Consider the following 22,426-nt stretch of genomic DNA (forward strand, 5'->3'; position numbering starts at 1 on the left):
AAAACACCCTAATATTTAAATTAGTTACTTTGGCTTCCTCCCTCCAAAGAATCAGACGACTCTGGATACAGAATCAGGTTTTCTGGGATTTTGTTTTTCCTTTGGAGGATTTTTTTTTTTTTTTTTTTGCTTTCTTGCTCAGCGCTCGGACTCCGGGATTAATCCTGGGGACTATTTGGAAAAAGCCAGCGGCCGGCTCCATCTGGCCCCTGGGAAGAGAGGAGGCCAGGCCGCAGGGCAAGCGAAGGCCGGTCTCCCTGGGTGGGGCCTCGCGGCCTCGGAGGGCTCCGGGGTTGTGCAGAACTTCGCTGCACTCCTCGCCGGAGTTGAGACCAAGCGAACTTCGAGTTCACCTCGAGAGCTCGCGGAAGTGCGAGGTGGGCAGTCGCGGAAGGGGCGGCCATCGTCAGAGCTCCGTCGGGCTCCCCTAAGTCCCCCGTGCATCTTCTGCCTTGGGGTTGTCCGGCCCCTTCCCGAGCCAGGAGGCTTCCAGTTGGAAAGGGTGACTTCTGTGAGTCCCTTAGGTCATATCTGGAGGGACTGAAGACCGCGAGGAAAAGGGAACAATAAGGGCCCGCCTTAGTCCGGCACGCCCTGGGCCACCGGTACCCTTGAACCCGCCCCTGCTGTTCTGTCTCTGGGCAAATCCCAGGCGCTCTGGCTCGAGAGCCAAAGGCGCGGCGGGGCGAGCCATGAACCGAATGGGCGCTCTGGGCTCCGCTAGGCTGCGATGGGCGCTGCTGGGGAGGCGGGCGGCACTCCCTGGCCTCGGCTCGTTCGGGGCCAGAGCCAAGGCGGCGATCCCCTCCGCCCTCCCTGCGGCCCAGGCGGCTGAGGCTCCCGGAACCGGGCCTGGCGATCGGAGGCTGCGGAGCCTGGACGAGCTTTCAGGGCCAGGGCAGCTACGCCTCTTATTCCAGCTGTTGGTGCAAGGCTACGTTCTGCATTTGCACCAGCTCCAGGTAACCGAGCGAGGGTGGTGGCGGTGGTGGTGGGGCTCGGGCCAAAGGGATGCGGTGAGCACCGGGACAGAGAGGCTGGGGATGAGGAGACAATGAACAAAAAGTGGAGGACATCAGGAGAACGTAGCCCGGGACCGACTGGGGCTGTGGTCATAACCCTGGACGTGTGTAGCGGTTCTGAGTTGAAATGAACAAACAAGTCAAGGAAGGGCATGAAGCCGGAGGGCACAGGTAGGAGATAAGTCGGGAGGCTAGGATTAAATTGGATAGAGGTTGGGAGAGAAGGGAACTGTCTTGGTAATAGAATAGCAGTTGCAAGTGTGCAAGCTGCGGGATGTTATAGAACCACTTTTTCTGTGGTGATATCCCTACCAGACTTCTTTCAAAGGAGTGGTTTCTGGAGGATTGCAGAGGTTTGGCAGTTTGCAGGGTAAATTTGCCCTTAGTGGAAAGAAAGATGTCATTGCTTAAAAGAGTGAAAGCAAAATCATAGACATTAATGAAAAGGCACATTTTTGTTATTAAGAAATCAATATCCAGTGAGAGGTTTATCCAGTGGAACACTGTTATGAGGCAGGGATGGATAGCCCACTGTCAATGGACAGAGACTGGAAAACCCAATGTTGGTTAAGTTGGAGAGGTTTTAGGAAGTGAACCGAAGAGATTCACGTGGGATCTGTCTCCCTGAGAACTATTAAATATTAATGCACCCACTCTGCCCCGGGAACTTTTCTAAGAACTGAGCTTCAATAAATTATGGCCAATACCCGTATGGGGGTTAAATGCTCCTTTTGGGGAAGAGGGGGATTGTTGTTGTTCAGTCACTAAGTGGTGTCTGACTCTGCCACCCCATGAACTGCAACACGCCAAGCTTCCCTGTCATTCACCAGCTCCTGGAGTTTGCTCAAACTCATGATGTCCATTGAGTCAGTGATGCCATCCAACCATCTCATCGTCTGTCATCCCCTTCTCTTGCCTTCAGTCTTTCCCAGCATCAGGGTCTTTTCCAATGAGTCAGAGTAAACAAATCAGTAATCAACTAATTTCAGAAAGACCTGAGTGCCCTGGGAGGAGAAGCCAGTCTGGGGATGGGGGAGAAGTGGGACCTTTGATTAGACTGTGCCATCCAGGCACATGTGAGGTTATCAGTGATTGACAGGAAGCATAGACAGCCCTTGGGCTGGGCTGATGAACTGACTGGTCACCTAGTGGCTGTGCTGGGCAGTAGTAAAAAATGAGGAGGAACTGTGGGGACTTGGGATATGACAGGCCTTTGAGGAGGGCCTTGAAGGCCAGACTGCGGGTCCTGGGGGTTCCTCTGAGGGGTCATGGTGGGCTCTTGAGCAGGCATGGGGAGAAGATGGCTTCCAAGGGACACTGCCCTGTTATGTGCCATGGGATGGATTGGGCAAGAGAATCAGAGAGAGCCTCCGATAGCAATAGAAATGGCAGTATTTGAGCAACCACCTCCCCTCCCCCTCCGGAAACTGGACTGAGTTAACAATGAGAGAGAAAATGACTGTGAGGCTTTGAAAGTCCAAACTGAACAATTTCTCTGCACCTGGCTGGGCCACTGCCATCTCCCCTGGGGTCTTCTCTGTTGGGTTCATGTTTTTGAGATATGGTGGGCAGGTCACAATGCACTCAGAGATGGTTAAAAAAAATCATTTGCTGTGTGCTCCGCTCCAAGAAACTAAGTAAGCCAAGAAACCAAAGTCCTGAGAGCTTCTCCTGCTTGATTTAACCTCTAGAAATGTGAGCAACCCAGTGGATGCCCCAAGGGTGGGTACTAGGACTTCTTACCATTTCTTAGGGAAAGTTTACTGGGAAGCTTTCCTCAGGATTATCTCTATAGCAGTAACTACCAAAGAAATTCTCGACTGCCCTAGAAAGTGGAAGAGGAAGCAGGAGAAAGCCAGAAATGCGTGGCCTTTTAAAGGAGAGATCAGGACTCGAATTTTGCAGAGCCTCCTGGCTCTAGCCTTTGTATTTCAAAGATCTGGAGTCACGTGAACCTGGGCTGCTCCATGGGCAATATATTAACTCCTCCGCTGTGTGGCTGGTGTGAGTTAGTATAGAGTGGAGGGCTGCACATCCTTAAAAGCCCATTAATACCCTTTTTTTGGGGAAGAGGATGCTTCCAGTGACTCACTTTTTATCAGTTCAGATCTGTTTGGTTGCCATTCTCACAGGTTTAAACTATAAACCAGCTTTATTGGTTCCTATTAGAAAAGTCTAATAATTGTGTTAGATTATTGTGTCTAATAATATACCTGTGTGCCCATCAGGTATATTTTGCTCCAGGTATTCATGAGACCATCCAACCCACCATTTTGTTCTTCTGAAGTTCTCTTGGCTCTGCTGTCTCACAGAACTTAGTTGATTGGCCTGGGTTAATTGCCTGTTCCTGAACCCATCATAGTGGCCAAAGGTGTGCTATAGCTTAGACTCATGCAGGCTCACTCCTAGAGCTGGGGCTGGGATCCCTGCCACCTAAATAGGTGTCGACTGCATAGGAGGAGGAGTGGAACTGAGATAAGGGTAGCCGACCATAATGTCCTCTGCACCATCAGTTGTCCAAAACTGCATATTACACATAAAATTAATAAAATCAGCTTAGGGAAGCATTGTAGGACTTAAGGGGTCGGACTGGGAATTGAGACATGTGAGAACCATGCAAGTGCATAAAAGCCAGTTCCCTTCTCTTTTCTAACTAAAATAATGACAAGAGTGCTGAAAAAGTGAAATGTGAACATATCTTAAATTTATATGTAAATTTACAACAAATTGATATCTTTCAAAGGTGTGGACCCTGAGAATGATAAGATCAACTGTCTATTCTGTAGCTCTGATTGTGGACTGCCTGGGTTGGTGACCCCTCTTCTGTCTCCCTAATGCTTCCTGTACATATTTGTCATTTCATGCATCATTTTTTTTATATATGTATATACTTAAGAAAATTTTTTTTCCTGTGAGAAGCACTTTGAGATTTACTCTTTCAGCAACTTTCAAATATACCATATGGTATTGTCATAGTCACCATCCTGTGTATTACACCTTGGGAGGTAGTCCTGTAATCCCCACTTACTTATTTTATAACTGAAAGTTTGTACTTTTTGACCACCTTTATCCATCTTGCCCTCCTCCCATCCCTCACCTCTGGCAACCTATGGTGATGGGTTTTCTGTATGTTTGAGTTTTGTTTTAGTTTGTTTCGATTTTAGATTCCACATATACATGAGATCATTCAGTATTTGCTTTTCTCTGTCTGACATTTCATTTAGCATAATTCCTTCAAGTATATCCATGTTGTAAATGGCAAGATTTCCTTGTTTTTTATGGCTGAATAATATTCTTGTGTGTGTGTGTATGTAACATTTTATTTAGTCATTTATCCACTGATCAACACTTAGGATGCTTCTATGCTTCTATGTCTTGCCTATTGTAAATACTGCTGCAGTGAACATTGAAGTAAATAGTGTTTTCATTTTCTTTGGATAAATACCGAGAAGTAGAACCACTGGATCATATCATAGTTCTATTTCTAATTTTTTGAGAAACCTCCATACTGTTTTCCATAGTAGCTGCACCAATTTACATTCTTACCAACAGTGCACAAGAGTTCCCTTTTCTCCACATCCTTCCCAACGCTTATTTTTTTTTTTTGTCTTTGAGCCATTCTGACAGGTACAAGGTGATATCTCATTAAAGTTTTAATTTGCATTTCCCTGATGATTAGTGATGATGACTACCTTTTCTTTTACCTGTTGGCCATCTGTATGTCTTTTAAAGAAAAATGTCAATTCAGATCCTCTGCCCATATTTTAATTGGATTTTATTTGTTTGTTTTACTATTGAATTGTTTGAGTTCTTCATGTATTTGGATATTAACTCCTATCAGATATATGATCTGCAAATATTTTATCCCATTTGGTAGGTTGTCTTTTCATTTTATTGATGGTCTCCTTTGCTGTGCAGAAGTTATTTGGTTTAATGTAGTCCAACTTGTTTATTTTTGTTTTCATTACCTTTGCTTTTGCTGTCAAATCAAAAAAAAATCATCATCAAGGCTAACGTCAAGTAGCTTACCACCTATGTTTTCTTCTGGGATATTTATGGTTTCAGATTTTATGTTCAGATCTTTAACCATTTTGGGTTAAGTTTTGTGTATAGTGTAGGATAGTAATATTTTGCATGTGGATATCCAGTTTTCCCAAAACCATTTATTTTGGAGGCTGTCCTATTATATATTCTTTACTCCCTTGTCATAAATAATTTATAATATATATATGGGCTTATTTCTAGGCTCTCTGTTCTTCCACTAATCTGTGTATATGTGTGTATGCCAATACCTATTGGCATAATAGTTTTGTAATATACTTTGAAATCAGGACACAAACCCTCCAGCTTTGTTCTTCTTTCTCAAGATTGCTTTGAATATTCAGGGTCATTTTTAATTACATGTAAACTTTAGGACTGTTCGTTCTATTTCTGTGAAAAATGTCATTGGAATTTTAGTAGGAATTGCAATGAATCTGTAGATTGCTTTGGATAGTATGGACACTTTAATAATACTAGTTTTTCCAATCCATGAGCATGGAATATCTTCCCACTTGTCTTCTTTAATCTCTTTCTTCAATGTCATAATTTTCAGTGAACAGGTTTCCGGGATATTTTATTTTCTTGATACAATTGCAAATGAGGGTATTTTCTTAATTTCTCTTTCTGATTGTTTGTTATTAGCTTATAGAAATTCAACTGATTTTTGTATTTTGATTTTTTATCCTGAAGCTTTACTGGATTCAGTTATTGCTTCTATTAGTTGTTTTGGTAGAGTCTTTGGGGTTTTCTGTATATCAGGTCATCTTCAAATAGTGATAGTTTTACTTCTTTTCTGATTTGGATACCTTCTTTTTTTCTTGCCTAATTGCTCTGTCTAGGACTTCCAATACTATTTTGAATAAAAGTGGCAAGAGTGGGCATCTGTCTTGTTCCTGGTCTTACAGGGAAAGCTTTCAGCTTTTTAGTTGACTATGATATTAGCCATGGGCTTGTTACATATAAGCTTTATTATGTTAACAGTTAGTTCAGTCACTCAGTCGTATCCAACTCTGTGACCCCATGGACTGCAGCTTGCCAGGCTTCCCTGTCCATCACCAACTCCCAGAGCTTACTCAAACTCATGTCCATTGAGTCAGTGATGCCATCCAACCATCTCATCCTCTGTTGTTCCCTTCTCCTCCTGCCTTCAATCTTTCCCAGCATCAGGGTCTTTTCCAATGAGTCAGTTCTTCATATCAGTGGCGAAAGTATTGGAGCTTCAGCTTCAGCATCAGTCCTCCTAATGAATATTCAGGACTGATTTCCTTTAGGATTGACTGGTTTGATATCCTTGCTGTTCAAGGGACTCTCAAGAGAACTCCTATGTTAAGAGTACATTCTCTCTGTACCCACTTTTGTTAGCATTTTTATCATAAACAAATGTGGAATTTTGTCAAATTTTTTTTCTGTATCTGTTGAGATGACCCTATGATTTTTATCCTTCATTTTGTTAATGTGTTGTTACATTCATTGATTTGCAGTTCAACCATCCTTGCATCCCTGAAATAAATCCATCTTGATCATGGAGAATGTTTTTTGTTTTTTTTTTAATATGTTGTTGAATTTGGTTTGCTAATATTTTGGTGAAGATTTTTTCATTTATAATCATCAAGAATACTAGCCTGTACTTTTCTTTTCTTGTAGTGTCCTTGTCTGGTTTTAGTATTAGGCAAATTTCAGCATCATAAAATGAGTTTGAAAGTGTTCCTTCCTCCCCTCCCCCACTTTTGGGGAAAAGTTTGGTATTAATTCTTCCTTAAATGCTTGGTAGAATTCCCCAGTGAAGCCTCCTGATCTTTGACTTTTGTTTGTTAAGAATTTTGGTGACTGATTCAATCTTTTTACTGATCTGCTCAGATTTTCTATTTTTCCTGTTTCAATTTTGGTATGATGTGTGTTTCTAGGAATTTATCCATCCCTTCTAGGTTATTCAATTTGTTGGCATTTAATTGTTCACAATAGTCTCTTGTGATCCTTTGTATTTCTGTAGTATCAGTTGTAATGCCTCCTCTTTCATTTCTGATTTTATTTATCTGAGTTCTCTTCTCTTTTTTCCTTTGTGAGTCTAGCTAAAGGTTTGTCTATTTTGTTTGGCTTTTTTTGTTTGGCTTTTTAAAAAGCCAGCTGTTAGTTTCACTGATCTTTTCTATTGTCTTTTTAGTCTCTATTTCTTTCTCTTAGACCTTTGTTTTTTTCTTCTATAACTTTGAGGTTAGTTTGTCCTTTTTTCTAGTTCCATGAGGTGTAACATTATGTTGTGTGAGACCTTCCTTGTTGTTTTTTTCTTCTTCTTCTTTTTTTACATCCTTCTTATTTCTTAATGTAGGCATTTATTGCTGTGAACTTCCTTTTTGAAACTGTTTTTGCTGCCTGCCATCAATTTTGGCTTTTACCGCTCTTTGCATCCTTTCCGCAAAGCTTGTTCCCACCTTCTACTGGACATTAACATCAAAGGCCAGATGATTGGTGACCTTTTGAACCCAGTAGGCTTTGTTCTGCCCAACACAGAGGATATCATTCCCATGTTCAGCAGCTTCATCACCATGTCAACCTCCTTGCTTGTCTGCATCTTGGCTGGCAGCATGGGCAGCCCCATAGTGACTCTGGAAAGGGATGATGTCTGGGTGTTCCCTCCTGCTTGGTCTCCATTGTTGCTTGATCTGCCCCAACAATCTACCCACACACCACTGCCACGTCAGTGCCCCTAAAAGCATGTTTGATAAGTTGTTCACTTGCTCAGGAATCCCCACAGGACCTGGGGAATCATCCTTAAATATCTCAAGCAAACATTTGCATCCCCGGCCTCCTTTACCTAGGCACCCCTTCTTTAAGTTTTGGTATGTTGTATTTTCCATTTTCACTCATCTTCAGTTATTTTAACTTCTCTTTTGATTTCTTCTTTGACTTAGTAGTTTCTGTAGCATGTTGTTTAATCTCCACAATCTCCATGTTGTTTTATCTCTTTAACCAGTATTTGTGAATTGTCCAGATTTCTTCTTGCAGTTGATTTCTAGTCATACCATTATGTGGGAAAAGATGCCTGATCAGATTTCAGTCTTCTTAAATTTATTAAGACTTCTTTTGTGGCCTAACATTTGATCTATACCGGAGAACGTTCCATATTTGCTTGAAAAGAATGTGTATGTTGTCGCTTTTGGGTGAAATGTTCTGTGTAAATCTGTTAAGTTCATCTGACCTAATGTGTCATTTAAAGTCAGTGTTTCTGTATTGATTTTCTGTCTGGATGATGAAGTGGATTTTCTGTCTCCTGATGTATTGCTATCTTTTTCTCCTTTTAGGTTTGCTATACATTTAAGTGCGTGTATTTCTTTCTTTTCTTTTTAATGCTCATTTATTTATTTGACTGTGCTGGGTCTTAGTTGCAGCTCATGGGATCTTTGATCTTCATTGCAGCATGTGGGATCTTTAGTTGTGGCATGCAGGTCTTTAGTTGCAGCATTCTAATTCTTTGTTGTGGCATGTGGGATCTAGTTCCATGACCAGGGATTAAACCCAGGCTCCCTGCATTATGAGCACAAAGTCATAGCCACTGGACCACCAGGCAGGTCCCCTAAATGCATTTGTTTCTTATCATTGCCTATTTATGTGGCTTAGAGACTGGGGTGTGAAGTTCCAAGGGATGGGCCTATGTTTTTCCCAGCTCTGTGTCCCCCCAGCACCAGGCACAGTTTTGGGTACAGGGGAGGTTCTTGGTAATGTTTGATAAATAAATACATTTCGTGTACCAGTCAAAAGGCTGTGAGTGGTACTGAGCTGTAGCTACATCTGGTGGTAAACTTTGTGAGACTCTTCTCAGCTCCCTAATCTGAGTTGTTTGACATAAGATAGAGTGAAAAACAGACGATAATGGAGATGGGCATATTGATCAAGACTGGCACTTCAGGTTTTAGCTTTGCAGGTTCAGAAACTAAATTTTGTCAGTTCATTAAGCATGGGTAGACTATTGGGGACTGACCCCCATTGGCCAAACCCATAGAAACAAATTGTGGATTGGAGTATTTATTTACAAAACTTAGCCCTCCCAGGGATCTTATACTTCATCACACAGAAGCCCCCTATTCTAGTTGCTCCTACCTGTCAAACTATCCCCAAACTTAGTAGCTTAAAGCAACAGTTTGTTATTTTCCTCATGATTTTGTGGGTCAGGAATTTGGGTAGTTCATATCAGAAATGGCATATGTCTGCTTCACAGAGGAGTGGAGCTTTAGTTTGAATGGGTGAAGATGTCTGAGATGGATCAGGTAGGGCCGTATATTTGGGTCTCAGGTCTGACTTTTAGCTGGTTTCCTTAACTTTTCTCCATGTCACATATGCTGGGGCTGGAATTTCCAAGATGGCGTCTTCAGTTGCATGTTGGGTGCCTGGACTGGTTTGACCAAAATGGCTGAGTATCTCTTTCTCCACATAGCTAGCCTGGGACTTCCTCACAGCATGGTGGGTCTCTGGATAGTCAAGACTTCTTCCAGGGTGCTGGTTTCCCCCAGAGTGGATATTCCAAGAGATGAAAGTGGAAACTGGCCTAGCATCATTTTTGCTGTATTCTACCCATCAGAGCAGTTACAGAGCACACCCAGAACCTAGAGAAGAGGATGGAGACCTGACCTATTAATGGCAGAGGTATCAAAAAGTATGTGGCCCTCTTTAATAGGCTTAACCTCTTCCTAGAATCCAGGTACCTAGGGAGAGAAATTAGTAACTGCTTTAATGGATTGCCTGGTGTACAGAACTAAAGCATAGAATTGCATGGAAAAAAATTTCATCTAGGCCTTGGATAAACCTGTTTGAACGTGCTTCTCTGGTGCCTGTTCATTAGATTAAGTATCTCTCTCTCTTCAGAGATAAACACTGCCTATTTTTGCTGTTTGGCTCCTCCTTCTGGGTTTTGTAATGACCTCTCTCATCCTGTTAACACATTCTTTCTTCAGTTTGGCTAATACCGTTGATTAGATGGATTTTCTTTCCCAGTGCTCAGGTTACCATCAAGCCTTCCCGAGATTATCCTCCAGTTACCTTGACTTGGCTCAAATATTCCTCAGTCTCATCTGGCAGACATTTACAAATTGTCCCTGAGACTCTGGTGGAGTCTAATGTATCACTTTAAAGACTCAGGGATGGGAAATTTGAAACTAGGTATTAGGGTATAGGTGGCTCAGTGGTAAACAATTTGCCTGCCAATGCAAGAGCCGTAGGAGACTCGAGTTCGATCCCTGGGTCAGGAAGATCCCCTGGAGAAGGAAATGGCAACCTACTCTAGTATTCTTGCTGGGATAATCCCATGGACAGAAGAACCTGGTGGGCTACAGTCCGTGGGATCGCAGAGTCGGACGTGATTACCGTTACCATTAGGGTATAAAGTGTCACTTATACCAACTTAGCAAATGCACTGCCAGAATTTTTATCTTACAGATAAAATTTGTGGTCATTGAAATATTCCAGACTATTCAATATAGCAGTATTTCTGATTGGGAAATGTTAGAATGACCTACATGTCACAGTAGGGAACTAATTAAGTTATAGTACATTCATACAATGAAATTTTATGCAACCATTAAAAAGAATAGAGGCAGGAAGGCTTTCCTAGTGGTCTAGTGATTAAGAATCCGCCTGCCAATTCAGGAGACATAGGTTCAATCCCTGGTCCAGGAAGATTCCACATCCTGTAGGACAACTAAGCCTGTGCACCGTAGCTACTGAGTCATCACCTGAGAGCCGAAACTTCTAAACCTACGTGCTGCAGCTGCTGAAGCCTGCATGCCCTAGAGCCTGTGCTCCATAACAAGAGAAGCCATCGCAATGAGAAGCATGTGCACTGCATCTAGGGAATAGTTCCTTCTTGCTGCCACTAGAGAAAGCCTGCATGCAGCTACAAAGACCCAGCAGAATCAAAATAAAAATACACAAATAAATTAAAAACATCTTAAAATGTTAAATCTTTTAAATCTATGTGTATTAATATGAATTTCTTGCTATGATATGGAAGGAAAGTAAGGTCCAAAACCATATAATATGCCATCGTGCTTAGTTGTGTCCAATTCTTTGTGACCCCACGGACTGTAGCCCGATAGGCTCCTCTGTCCATGGAATTCTTCAGGCAAAAATACTAGAGTGAGTAGCCATTCCCTTCTCCAAGGGATCTTCCTGACCCAGGGACTGAACCAGGGTCTCCTGCATTGCAGGCAAAAGTTTTTTACTGTTTGAAATTTTTTTACTGAGAGAGAGAGAATGTGTATAAAATATCCCTGGGAGGACACACAAGAAATTGGTAATTTCAGCTGCTTCTCTGTAAGAGTCTTGAGTCTGGACATGAGACTTAGGAGAAAGACTTAACTTTTTACTGCAGGACTGCTATGAACCTCCATCAGAGTTTCCTCTGGCTTCATCCTGCCCAGGCATAATTCACCAACTTTTGAGTCTTTTTGTACCCTTTTTGTACTGTTTACATTTTAACAGTGTGCATATACATATTCCCTTTAAAATTTTTAAGAACAACAACAAAAGAATGGAGAGCAAGAGATAAAAGGATGGCTGACCTAGCTTCCTGGTCCAGCATAATATTTTGAAGTCTTTAATAGGTCTTCCTCTTGTACTCCTGTTTGGCTCTGTGTCCTTACTTTTGATGTCCACTTCTGTGTCTGCACCCTCTTTTTAGTTCTGTGTCCATTGCTCGTCACCCTTGTCCTTGTTCTTGGAATACTCTCATTGTTCCACTCCAGACCAGCCCAACTGGCAGGTGTACACAGTGTACAGAGGTTTGCCTCTGGGTGTGTCAGGAGCATGGCTTTGGGCTGGGAAATACTTCTGTTTTCCTAATAGCCTCTCTGAAGATGTCACAGGCAATGCCTTTTCTTGGATCACCTTTAGATCTTCCTCTACTCTCAGCCCATTGTTTCTCTACAGTAAACAGTCAGAGGGAAATTCTTACTGTTCACCTATCCTGTGCATGTCTTTGTAACCTTATGACAGTGTTTCTGTCTTGCATAAAAGCAGACATTTTTATGATTGTCAAAGTAATGGCTGCACACATGCACAAAAGTGTTTTTTTTTTTGTAGCTTTGTTTGTAAAATAAAAAATTCAGAAGCATATTAAATGCCCATCAACAGGGTAGATAGATTGTGATATAGTCATATAGTGGAACACTATGCAATAGTTGTAATGCATGCACAAGCTTTTATATATCAATATAGAACTTAGCAGGGAGAGGGATAAATTAGGAGTTTGGGATTAACAGATACACACTACTATATATAAAATAGATAAACAGCAAGGAGCTACTATATAGCACAGGGAATTATATTCAATATCTTGTAATAACCTATAATGTAAAACAATATGAAAAAGAAAAATATATATACATATGTGTATATATATATGTCAAATGGAATTACTTTTTGTACACTAGAAACTAATACAATATTGTAAATCAACTATCTTCCATTAAAGAAATAGAACTCAGAACCAAAGTTGAGTATAAAATGATATGTGTTGTTGTTCAGTTGCTCAGTTGTATCCTACTCTTTGTAACTCCATGGACTGCAGCATGCCAGGCTTCCCTGTCCTTCTCTATCTCCTGGAGTTTGCTCAAACTCATGTCCATTAAGTGGATGATGCCATCCAACCATCTCATCCTCTATAACCCTCTTCTCCTCCTGCTTTGCCTTCAATCTTTCCTGACATCAGGATCTTTTTCAATGAGTTGGTTCTTCGTATCAACTAACCAGAGTATTGGAGTTTCAGCTTCAGCATCAGTCCTTCCAATGAATATTCAGGTTGATTTCCTTTAGGATTGACTGCTTTGATCTCTTTGCTGTCCAAGGGACTCTCAGGAGTCTTCTCCAGCATCATGGTTTGAAAGCAACAATTCTTTGGCACTCAGACTTCGTTATGGTCCAGTTCTCACATTAGTACATGACTACTGGAAAAAACCGTAGCTTTGACTATATGGACCTTTGTTGGCAAAGTGATGTCTCTGGTTTTTAATATGCTTTCTAGGTTTGTCATAGCTTTCCTTCCAAAGAGCAAATGTCTTTTAATTTCATGGCTGCAGTCACCATCTGCAGTGATTTTGGAGCCCCCAAAAATAAAGTCTGTCATTGTTTCCATTGTTTCCCCATCTATTTGTCATGAAGTGATGGGACCAGATGACATGATCTTAGTTTTCTGAATGTTGAGTTTTAAGCCAGCTTTTTCACTCTCCTCTTTCACTTTCATCAAGAGGCTCTTTAGTTCCTCTTCACTTTCTGCCATAAGGGTGGTGTCATCTGCATATCTGAAGTTATTGATATTTCTCTCAGCAATCTTAATTCCAGAGTGATTCATCCAGCCTGGCATTTTGCATGATGTACTCTGCATATAATTTAAATAAGCATGATATGTAAGATACTGTCAATATTTCTAGAAATTAAAAGCCACATGAAGATGATATGAGCTATCATTGTGTGTGTATATAATATTACATATTATATTACATATAATATGTAATAAAATTACATAAATATTGACAGAACAAACACTTTTCAAATTCAAGATAGTGGCTGCTCTGGGGCCAGGGCAAAGGGAAAGATAAAAAGGGGACTTTGAAATGCTTTCATGTTTAAAAAATATTTAAAACAAATATGACAAATATTAAAAGTTCTTGATTCTGGAGGGACAGTATATAGTGTTACTTTTTAAATCACACACATTAAAATATTCATAATAAAAAATACAAGTAATCATGCTCATCATGAGTCCATATGGACACCTGGCTTGGTCTGATCTTCGAGAAGAGCGCTCAAGGCAAGATTCAGAGCAAGGAGAACCTGGGAATGCTGTTAAATATTTAGCACCTTCTGTCACTTGGAAATGTGAATTCCACTTGTGTGAGGGGGTTGAGGCTAAACTCTTGATGACACTTGGACAGCACTGACTCATGACTGTCCCAGCTGGACTCCTCTTCACCTTTGACCCTAAATGATGCCTCTTGCTGGCATCTGTCAGGGGAGGCAAAAGGGTGCCCTGTGCCTGAAGTTACATCTCTCTGTCTGTTTATCTACTAGATGGTTGCCAGCTTTTCGGGCCAGGTTTGTTGACACTGGCCAAAAAGCACTTGGTGTTTATGAGTTCACTTTTGTCCTCCGACTGTTTACTTGCTGTTTCAGTGTTGTTTTTCCTGTGCTGAGAGCCTCCCTAAAGAACCATCATCAGTAAACCAAACAGGCCCCTGAGTAGGAGAATAGAACATCACAAGGCAATATTCCGTTTTTTTTTATTTGAAGGGAGATTTTAGATTGTAAAGAATCTGCCTATAATGCAGGAGACCTGGATTCGATACCTGGTTTAAGAAGATCCCCTGGAGAAGGGAATGGCAACGCACTCCAGTATTCTTGCCAGGAGAATCTCATGGACAAAGGAGCCTCGAGGGCTACCTACAGTCCATGGCGTCGCAAAAAGTCGAACACGACTGAGTGACTATCACTTTCACTTTTACGTGATTTTAATGTGTTTTTTTTTTTCCTTCTGACAGCTTTCTTGAGATATAATGACATACCGTACAGTCCTTCAGTCTCTCATGTTCCAGGAGGATCACAAAGTCTGCCAAAACTCATGTTTTGAGCTCTTAAGCTGTAGCTCAGGTCTTTGAATGTGTGGATATGTGTGTGAGTTTGCCCCATGGCTCCAACCCTGACCTTTCACTGATCCAGCTAAGGATTCTCAGAGGCAGAGATCACCCCATCAGACAGACATTCTAAATATTTACTTTTATATATTTATTTAGCTGCATCGGGTATTAGTCTCAGCATGTGGGATCTTAGATCTTCATTGCGGCACATGGGATCTAGTTCCCGGACCAGGGATCAAACCCTGGCCTCCTGTATTGGGAGCACGGCGTCTTAGCCACTGGATCACTGGGGAAGTCCCCAGATAGATATTCTAATTTTACTGTTAGGAGCTCATACCAAATCTGTTCTGTTTGTCTTAGGCACCATCAGGTGGAAGTCACTACAACCATGACTCTCTCTAGTTTGACTAGGCGATTCATAGGGTCGCAAAGAGTCGGACACGACTGAGTGACTGATCTGATCTGATCTGACCTGATTTGGACTGCAGCAGACTACCGGAGAAGGCAATGGCAACCCACTCCAGTATTCTTTCCTGGAGAATCCCAGGGATGGGGGAGCCTGGTGGGCTGCCATCTCTGGGGTCGCACAGAGTCGGACATGACTGAAGCGACTTAGCAGCAGCAGCAGCAGCAGCAGCAGCAGCAGCAGACTGCACCCAGGCTCCCTGTTCAGGGGACAACTAGAGTTGTCAGCAACCACACCTCCCCCACCTCAGCTGGGCCACAGAAGTTCTGGGCAGTGTGATTGTCTATTGCCACCCATGCTGAAGCATGTAGAACAACCCGTGACTGATGAATAAACAAAAGAGGCCAACGGTAGCAGGATGAGGCCGAACAGGCCAAATCAATGTCCAGAAAGTTAATCTTGCTCTGTCATCTTTAGTGGAGACTAGTTTTCTGATGTCACTGGATCTTGGGACATTTCTGAGAGTTTTCAGATCAGATTCTCTCTGGCCAGTGGTCAAGTTGAGGGTGGTGACAGCAGTCTGGATTAAACTGGTGAGATGTCTGTAGACAAGAACTGAAAGAGAGAGATTAATAGTCCCTCCCTCCACCCCCAGCCTCCCAGGGTTGATCTCCGATGTCCCACACGCTACAGGTGCGCCTGTCATTTTCACAGCCACATGATCAGTTTGAGCAGTCTCTCTAGCAGTCACTCTATTCTTTGTCCCCATCCTCCTGTGTCTTACCCTCACATGATCCCTGGTTTCTCCTGAGGTGCCTCAGTTGTTTCTTTCTTGTATACCTGGTACCACCCTAGAACATCTCCCACCTCCTGACATGGGGGCCACATCAAGACCACCTTAGGAGTTGTCACCTCATATCATGGTCATTAGCATCAACATCTATGATTGTGCAACAGTGGCAAGCAGAGATGGTGACTGAAGAAGCATCAAGTTTGAGTAGTTCACTCCCTGACTCATCTTTCTACTTGCAAATTCCGGTGGCCTGGTTTCCCAAGGGGGTAGGTGTGGGAAGAAAAATGGAAGAATGAGAAGAAGGAATTATGTAGTTCGGGTGTCTTACAGCCTATCTGGACCTCTTGCCACCTTCCCCACATCATAATGAAAAATTGCTTAAACAGGAGGTACTCTTCTGGTGAATTGCCACATTTATAGTCCAAACTGATTTTCTTAAGTGTCCACTGGGAACTGAGCCTTGGTTGTCCAGTTATCTTTTTCAGTTTCTCCTTTAAGTGTCTATTTCTTCTTTCAATGGCACCTGCTCCCTGGGAGTGATATGAGGCATGAAAGATCCAGTGAATACCCCCAAGTAGCTGCCCACTGGTAGGCAGTTGTTACTATAAAAGTGGTGCCACTGTCTGATTGGCTGCTCTTGGGAATCCAAATATGTAGTACAGTCCATCTAAGAGTCTTTCACTAGTGCTCCACCCCCATCTGCTGTGTGGATGAAGATGGTAGTGCCATGCCTTGGAAAGGTATCTATGCAGCCAGTGTCCAATGCCATCCTTACGAGAATGATAAGGGACCTACACAGTCTATTTGCCAGGACAGGCCAGATCCAGTACCCCTTTGCTATGTGCCCCAAAGTGTCCTTTGCCACTGGCCTTTGTAGCTGGCAGTCTGCCAGGCTTTCTTGACTTTGTGTGCTCAAACAACTTGTTTTGGGGCTCAGTCTTGGATTGTGAACCATTTACCCTGCCTTGTGCAATGCGCATCCCAGATCTTATGAGTTTGCTGATTCCACTGATGTTCATCCAAGAACACCTTTTCCATAGACATCACCTGGGTCACACACAGGGAATTTGGATCTTGTGTAATCTGCTGCCATAATGGTATCTTCAAAAAGGCGGAGACTTGACCATCTAGGCATCCTGCAGCCAGGTAACAGCCCAAACTGCCCTGAATCAGTGAAAATGTAACAGGATATTTATGCATAGGTCTTCTCAAGGCAAGTACCATAGCTCGTAACTCTGCCCAGTGAGCGGCGTTTCTGTGCATAGTTTTTTTGTTTCTTTGTCTGCACCTTGCAGCATATAGGATCATAGTTCCCTGACCAGGGATTGAACCTGTGCCCCTGCATTGGGGACACAGAGTCTTAACCACTGGATTGCCAGGGACGCCCCTTCCATGCATATCATGCATAGTTTTAAACATTTTTCTTCGTGTTGCACAACAGTAGCTGCTCAGTACACCCCACGGCCTTCAACTTAGCTGATCCATCCATGAAACAGGCCAAGGCTTTGTCAGGAACCTCAGTGTGTTGAAGCCCCCAAGAAACCCAACGTTTAAGTATATACCCTGCATTTGAATCAGCACATCTAGAGAGTGACTAACCACTTAACGCTAGGTTTACTTCTTTCCTGGACATTGTTCTCATTTCTTTCTCCCCCACCCCCTCCTTTTTTTTTTTTGCCTTGCCGTACAGCTTGTAGTATCTTAGTTCACTAACCAGGGATTGAACTTGGGCCACAGTAGTGAAAGTACAGAGTCCTAACCACTGGAGCACTAGGGAATTCCCCTGGTGTTCTCCTTTCTGACTCACCTCCTGAGAGGCACATCAGGGTGCAGCAACACTTTGCTTTGTCTATCTCTCAGTGTCCACCAGAACTCAAAAACAAGCAAGACAGTATCTTTCAAATGGAGTGTTCTAAGTGGTGACGTCAGGCAAGCACCATATCCAAACCCCTAGAGAGCCAGTGCCTAGTAGCCACATAACTTTGCCACAGCTCCTGTCTGCATAATTGTTAGTCACTGGCACAGGCCTTGGATGTGGGGAGCGAGCTCCGCCAGTGGCAAAGGTCATGAGGAAGGAGGCTTGACATACGCAAAGGCGGTATCAAGCCTCAGGAGTCTCTCTGGAAATTCTCGAGCATCTACCCCCAAAAACCAGAGTCTGCCTACTTTCTGCTTTGTGCTGTCACCTACACCTCTGACTTTATGGGGGGCTGTCCCCCACTACCTCTCTCTGAAAAAAGAGTTAGCTTACAGCTCCAGTTAATAATTCCTGGGTGTGACAGTGTTTAACCTACAAACTCCTTTGGAAATCCTCTAGCCTGCCTGAATAGGTTTTTCCGGCCACATGTGATTGTTCAGAGCCTCCCAACTGTGAGAGGCAGGAGATGTTCTAAACTGTCTAAACACAGATTCTTTTGAGTAGTTAAAAGATTGATTAGAAATTGTATTGGTGAAGGGATTTTCACTTGTTGGGCCAATGTTTGCTGCTAAGTTTCCATATCCCTTACCTGCTGTGTCCCTGGCAGTGTATTGATTAATATAATTGGTGTAAGTAGTAGCTTTAATGTTTGTAACCTGGGACCCTTGAGTTAATTCTTTTTCTTGTTATAGCCCACCACACCTTTGCTCTGTAGGAATGCAACTTTATCTAATGCTTTTGGAGGGTGGCTCCTGACCAATCACCTTTAGAGAAAAATAAGTTTTCTGAAGAAAAGGTCTTAAAATGTTAACAGGCCTCCGGGCCAGAAGATGATGCAAATCACCTAAGCTTTTGCATATGATAAGTTTGCAGGCAGAAAGCCTGGTTTGCTGCAAGACTCTACCCCTTCCCCCATTATCCTCTATGCATAACTTAAGGTATAAAAACCACTTTGGAAAATAAAGTGCGGGCCTTGTTCACCGAAACTTGGTCTCACCATGTCGTTCTTTCTCTTACCTTCTGGCTGAATTATTCAGCCTCTTTTCTCCACTGAATTTCCTCACTGAGCTATCCTTATTTCAGCCTCTTTTCTTCACTGAATTTTACTGAGCTATCCTCATTCTATTACTCTTTATATCCTTAATTAACGTTTAATTAAGCAATTGTTTCCTGATCTTCGCCTACGCCGTCTCTCCTTCGAATACCCTGGATCAGCCGGGGCTGGTCCCCGGCACTTGTAGATGACGATCATCATGTTCACATGGCATTCTCCCTTGAACTTATGTGCGTCTATGTCCAAATTTCCCCTTTTTATGGGGGCCCCAGTCATACTTATGACTTCATTTTAACTGGATTACTTCTATAAAGACATCATCTTAAAATAAGGTCACATTCTGAGGTACTAGGCTTAGGACTTCAACAGATAAATTTGCCAGTGGGACCCAGTTCAAGCCATTAACACCCTCTCTTAGCCTGAAGGGCACTTATCTCGATCTGTGTCTAGGCTTCCATTCTGGAAAATCGGTTGCCTAGAACCAAATAGTTTTCCAGCGTCTCTCTTTGGGGCACAAGAGAAGATCTAACTGTCCCTCAAAGATTGATGGTACCCATTGAATAAATTGCTCCACCTAACCATCATCTGGGCATTCGTGATTTCCACTATAAATCCAGGCCTGAGTTACAGTGGCCCTCCAGGAAGTTATAGTTTCCCCTCTGTGGGAAATTGTGAGTTCTTGTGGGTGATTGTGAGATGATGGTTTCATTGTGGATATAAAGACTCACTGCAACAAGCCCTAATTAGTCTTTGCCTATTCTTCGTCCACCCTCATGTCATCAATAATGTATTCATGGCCAGAGTGGGTAGGAGCTTCAGTTCAGTTGCTCAGTTGTGTCCAACTCTTGGCAACCCCATGGACTGCAGCACGCCAAGCCTCCCTGTCCATCACCAATTCCCAAAGCTTACTCAAACTCATGTCCATTGAGTCGGTGATGTTATCCAACCATCTCATCCTCTGTTGTCCCCTTGTCCTCCTGCCTTCAATCTTTCCCAGCATCAGGGTCTCTTCAAATGAATTAGTTCTTCGCATCAGGTGGCAAAGTATTGGAGTTTCAGCTTCAGCGTCATCCCTTCCAATGAATATTCAGGACTGATTTCCTTTAGGATGGACTGGTTGGATCTCCTTGCTGTCCAAGGAACTCTCAAGAGTCTTCTGCAACACCACAGTTCAAAAGCATCAATTCTTTGGCGCTCAGCTTTCTTTATAGTCCATCTCTCACATCCATACATGAAAACTGGAAAAAGCATAGCTTTGACTAGAGGGACCTTTGTTGATAAAGTAATGTCTCTGCTTTTTAATATGCTATCTAGGTTGGTCATAACTTTTCTTCCAAGGAGCAAGCATCTTTTAATTTCATGACTGCAGTCACCATCTGCAGTGATTTTGGAGCCCCCCAAAATAAAGCCTGTCACTGTTTCCACTGTTTCCCCATCTATTTGCCATAAAGTGGTGGGACCAGATGCCATGATCTTAGTTTTCTGAATGTTGAGCTTTAAATCAACTTTTTCCACTCTCCTCTTTCACTTTCATCAAGAGGCTCTTAAGTTCGTCTTTGCTTTCTGCCATAAGGGTGGTGTCATCTGCATATCGGAGGTTATTGATATTTCTCCCAGCAATCTTGATTCTAGCTTGTGCTTCATCCAGTCCAGCGTTTCTCATGATGTACTCTGCATATAAGTTAAATAAGCAGGGTGACAATATACAGCCTTAACGTACTCCTTTTCCTATTTGGAGCCAGTCTGTTGTTCCATGTCCAGTTCTAACTGTTGCTTCTTGACGTGCATACAGATTTCTCAGGAGGTAGGTCAAGTGGTCTGGTATTCCCATCTCTTTAAGAATTTTCCACAGTTTTTTGTGATCCACACAGTCAAAGGCTTTGGCGTAGTCAATAAAGCAAAAATTTCTGGAACTCTCTTGTTTTTTTGATGATTCAGTGGATGTTGGCAATTTGATCTCTGGTTCCTCTGCTTTTTTTAAATCCAGTTTGAACATCTGGAAGTTCACGGTTCATGTACTATTGAAGCCTGGCTTGGAGAATTTTGAGCATCACTTTGCTAGCATGTGAGATGAGTGCAATTGTGCAGTAGTTTGAGCATTCTTTGGCATTGCCTTTCTTTGGGATTGGAATGAAAATGACCGTTTGCAGTCCTGTGGCCACTGCTGAGTTTTCCAAATTTGCTAGCATATTGAGTGCAGCACTTTTACAGCATCATCTTTCAGGATTTGAAATAGCTCAACTGGAATTCTAGGAGCTTGAAGTCAGTCATTAGGTGATGAATTGATTTCCATCTGCCTTCTCAACAAGCAGAACTGGTGTGGCTTTTGCATCTGCTACTGGGAACAACCAAACTTCTAGAGTCTCATTAGATTTTTAGCCAAATCTATCTCCAGTTTCTCCTTTCCTGCTCCTTATAAGAAGGGGTCTCAGTCTATCTCTGAGGAGCTGATTACCCTGGATGAATAAAGATATTTTATGTATAGTCACAACCTCCTGTCCTAGCCAGGCAATTTCACTTTCCTGGTAATACAGAAGGGAAAGGAATAATCATGGAATGCTTCTAAAAAATTGTGTGGGGTCCTTTCCCCTTTAAAAGGACTTACCTGGTGGCTCAGATGGTAAAGAATCTGCCTGCAATGCAGGAAACCTGGGCTCAATCCCTGGGTTGAGAAGATCCCCTTGAGAAGGGAATGGCTACCCACTCCAGTATTCTTGCCTGGAGAATTCCATGGACAGAGGAGCCTGGCAAGCTAGTCCATGGGATCTCAAAGTCAGACACGACTGAGCAACTAACACTTTTCTCTTTAACTCTAACCACCAGTAGAATTCATTAGTCTCTCAGGACAATGGTTAAGGACTTCTGTCCCCTTGTCGCTAAGTCCACCAGCAATCAGGTCCTGCCACTGCCCACTGGGATCCCATTCCATACCTTGTGAGTTGGCCTGCTGGGGTCCCACTTTCATTTTTAAAAGGATGTTGTGACTTTATCAGCTTTGGGGAGGTTGTTGTTTTTCAGTCCCTAAGTTGTGTCTGAGTCTTTACAACTTCATCAACTGCAGCATGCCAGGCTCCTGCGTCCTCCACTGTCTCCCAGAGCTTGCTCTGATTCATGTCTGTTGAGTTGGTGATGCTATCTAATCGTTTCATCTTCTGCTGCCCTTTCTCTCTTTGCCTTCAATCTTTCCCAGCATCAGGGTCTTTTCAAATGAGTCAGCTCTTCGCATCAGGTGGCCAAACTATTGGAGCTTCAGCTTCAACATCAATCCTTTCAATGAATATTCAGGGTTGATTTCCTTTAGGATTGACTGGTTTGATATCCTTGCAGTCCAAAGGACTCTCAAGAGTCTTCTCCAGCACCACAATTCAAAAGCATCAGTTCTTTGGTGCTCAGCCTTCTTTATGGTCCAGTTCTCACATCTAATACCTGACTACTGGAAAAACCATAGCTTTGACTATGTGGACCTTTGTTGGCAAAGTAGTGTCTCTGCTTTTTTATACTCTGCCTAGGTTTGTCATAGCTTTCCTTCCAAAGAGCAAGTGTCTTTTAATTTCATGGCTGCAGTCACCATC

The 22,426-nt window shown here is 42.8% G+C and overlaps 1 protein-coding gene across 1 annotated transcript in view; it reads left to right on the plus strand.

The window, feature by feature from the left end:
* Positions 1 to 685: 685 nt before the first annotated feature.
* The window catches only part of CYP27A1 (cytochrome P450 family 27 subfamily A member 1), a 42,292-nt gene continuing 20,551 nt past the window's right edge, over positions 686 to 22,426 (plus strand). Inside the window, 1 exon segment of the mRNA NM_001083413.2 lies at positions 686 to 962. Within this exon segment, the coding sequence (NP_001076882.1) occupies positions 702 to 962 (261 nt within the window). The 5' untranslated portion in view covers positions 686 to 701.

The sequence above is a fragment of the Bos taurus genome, chromosome 2, assembly GCF_002263795.3.
Source record: "Bos taurus isolate L1 Dominette 01449 registration number 42190680 breed Hereford chromosome 2, ARS-UCD2.0, whole genome shotgun sequence".
Classification (NCBI taxonomy): domain Eukaryota; kingdom Metazoa; phylum Chordata; class Mammalia; order Artiodactyla; family Bovidae; genus Bos; species Bos taurus.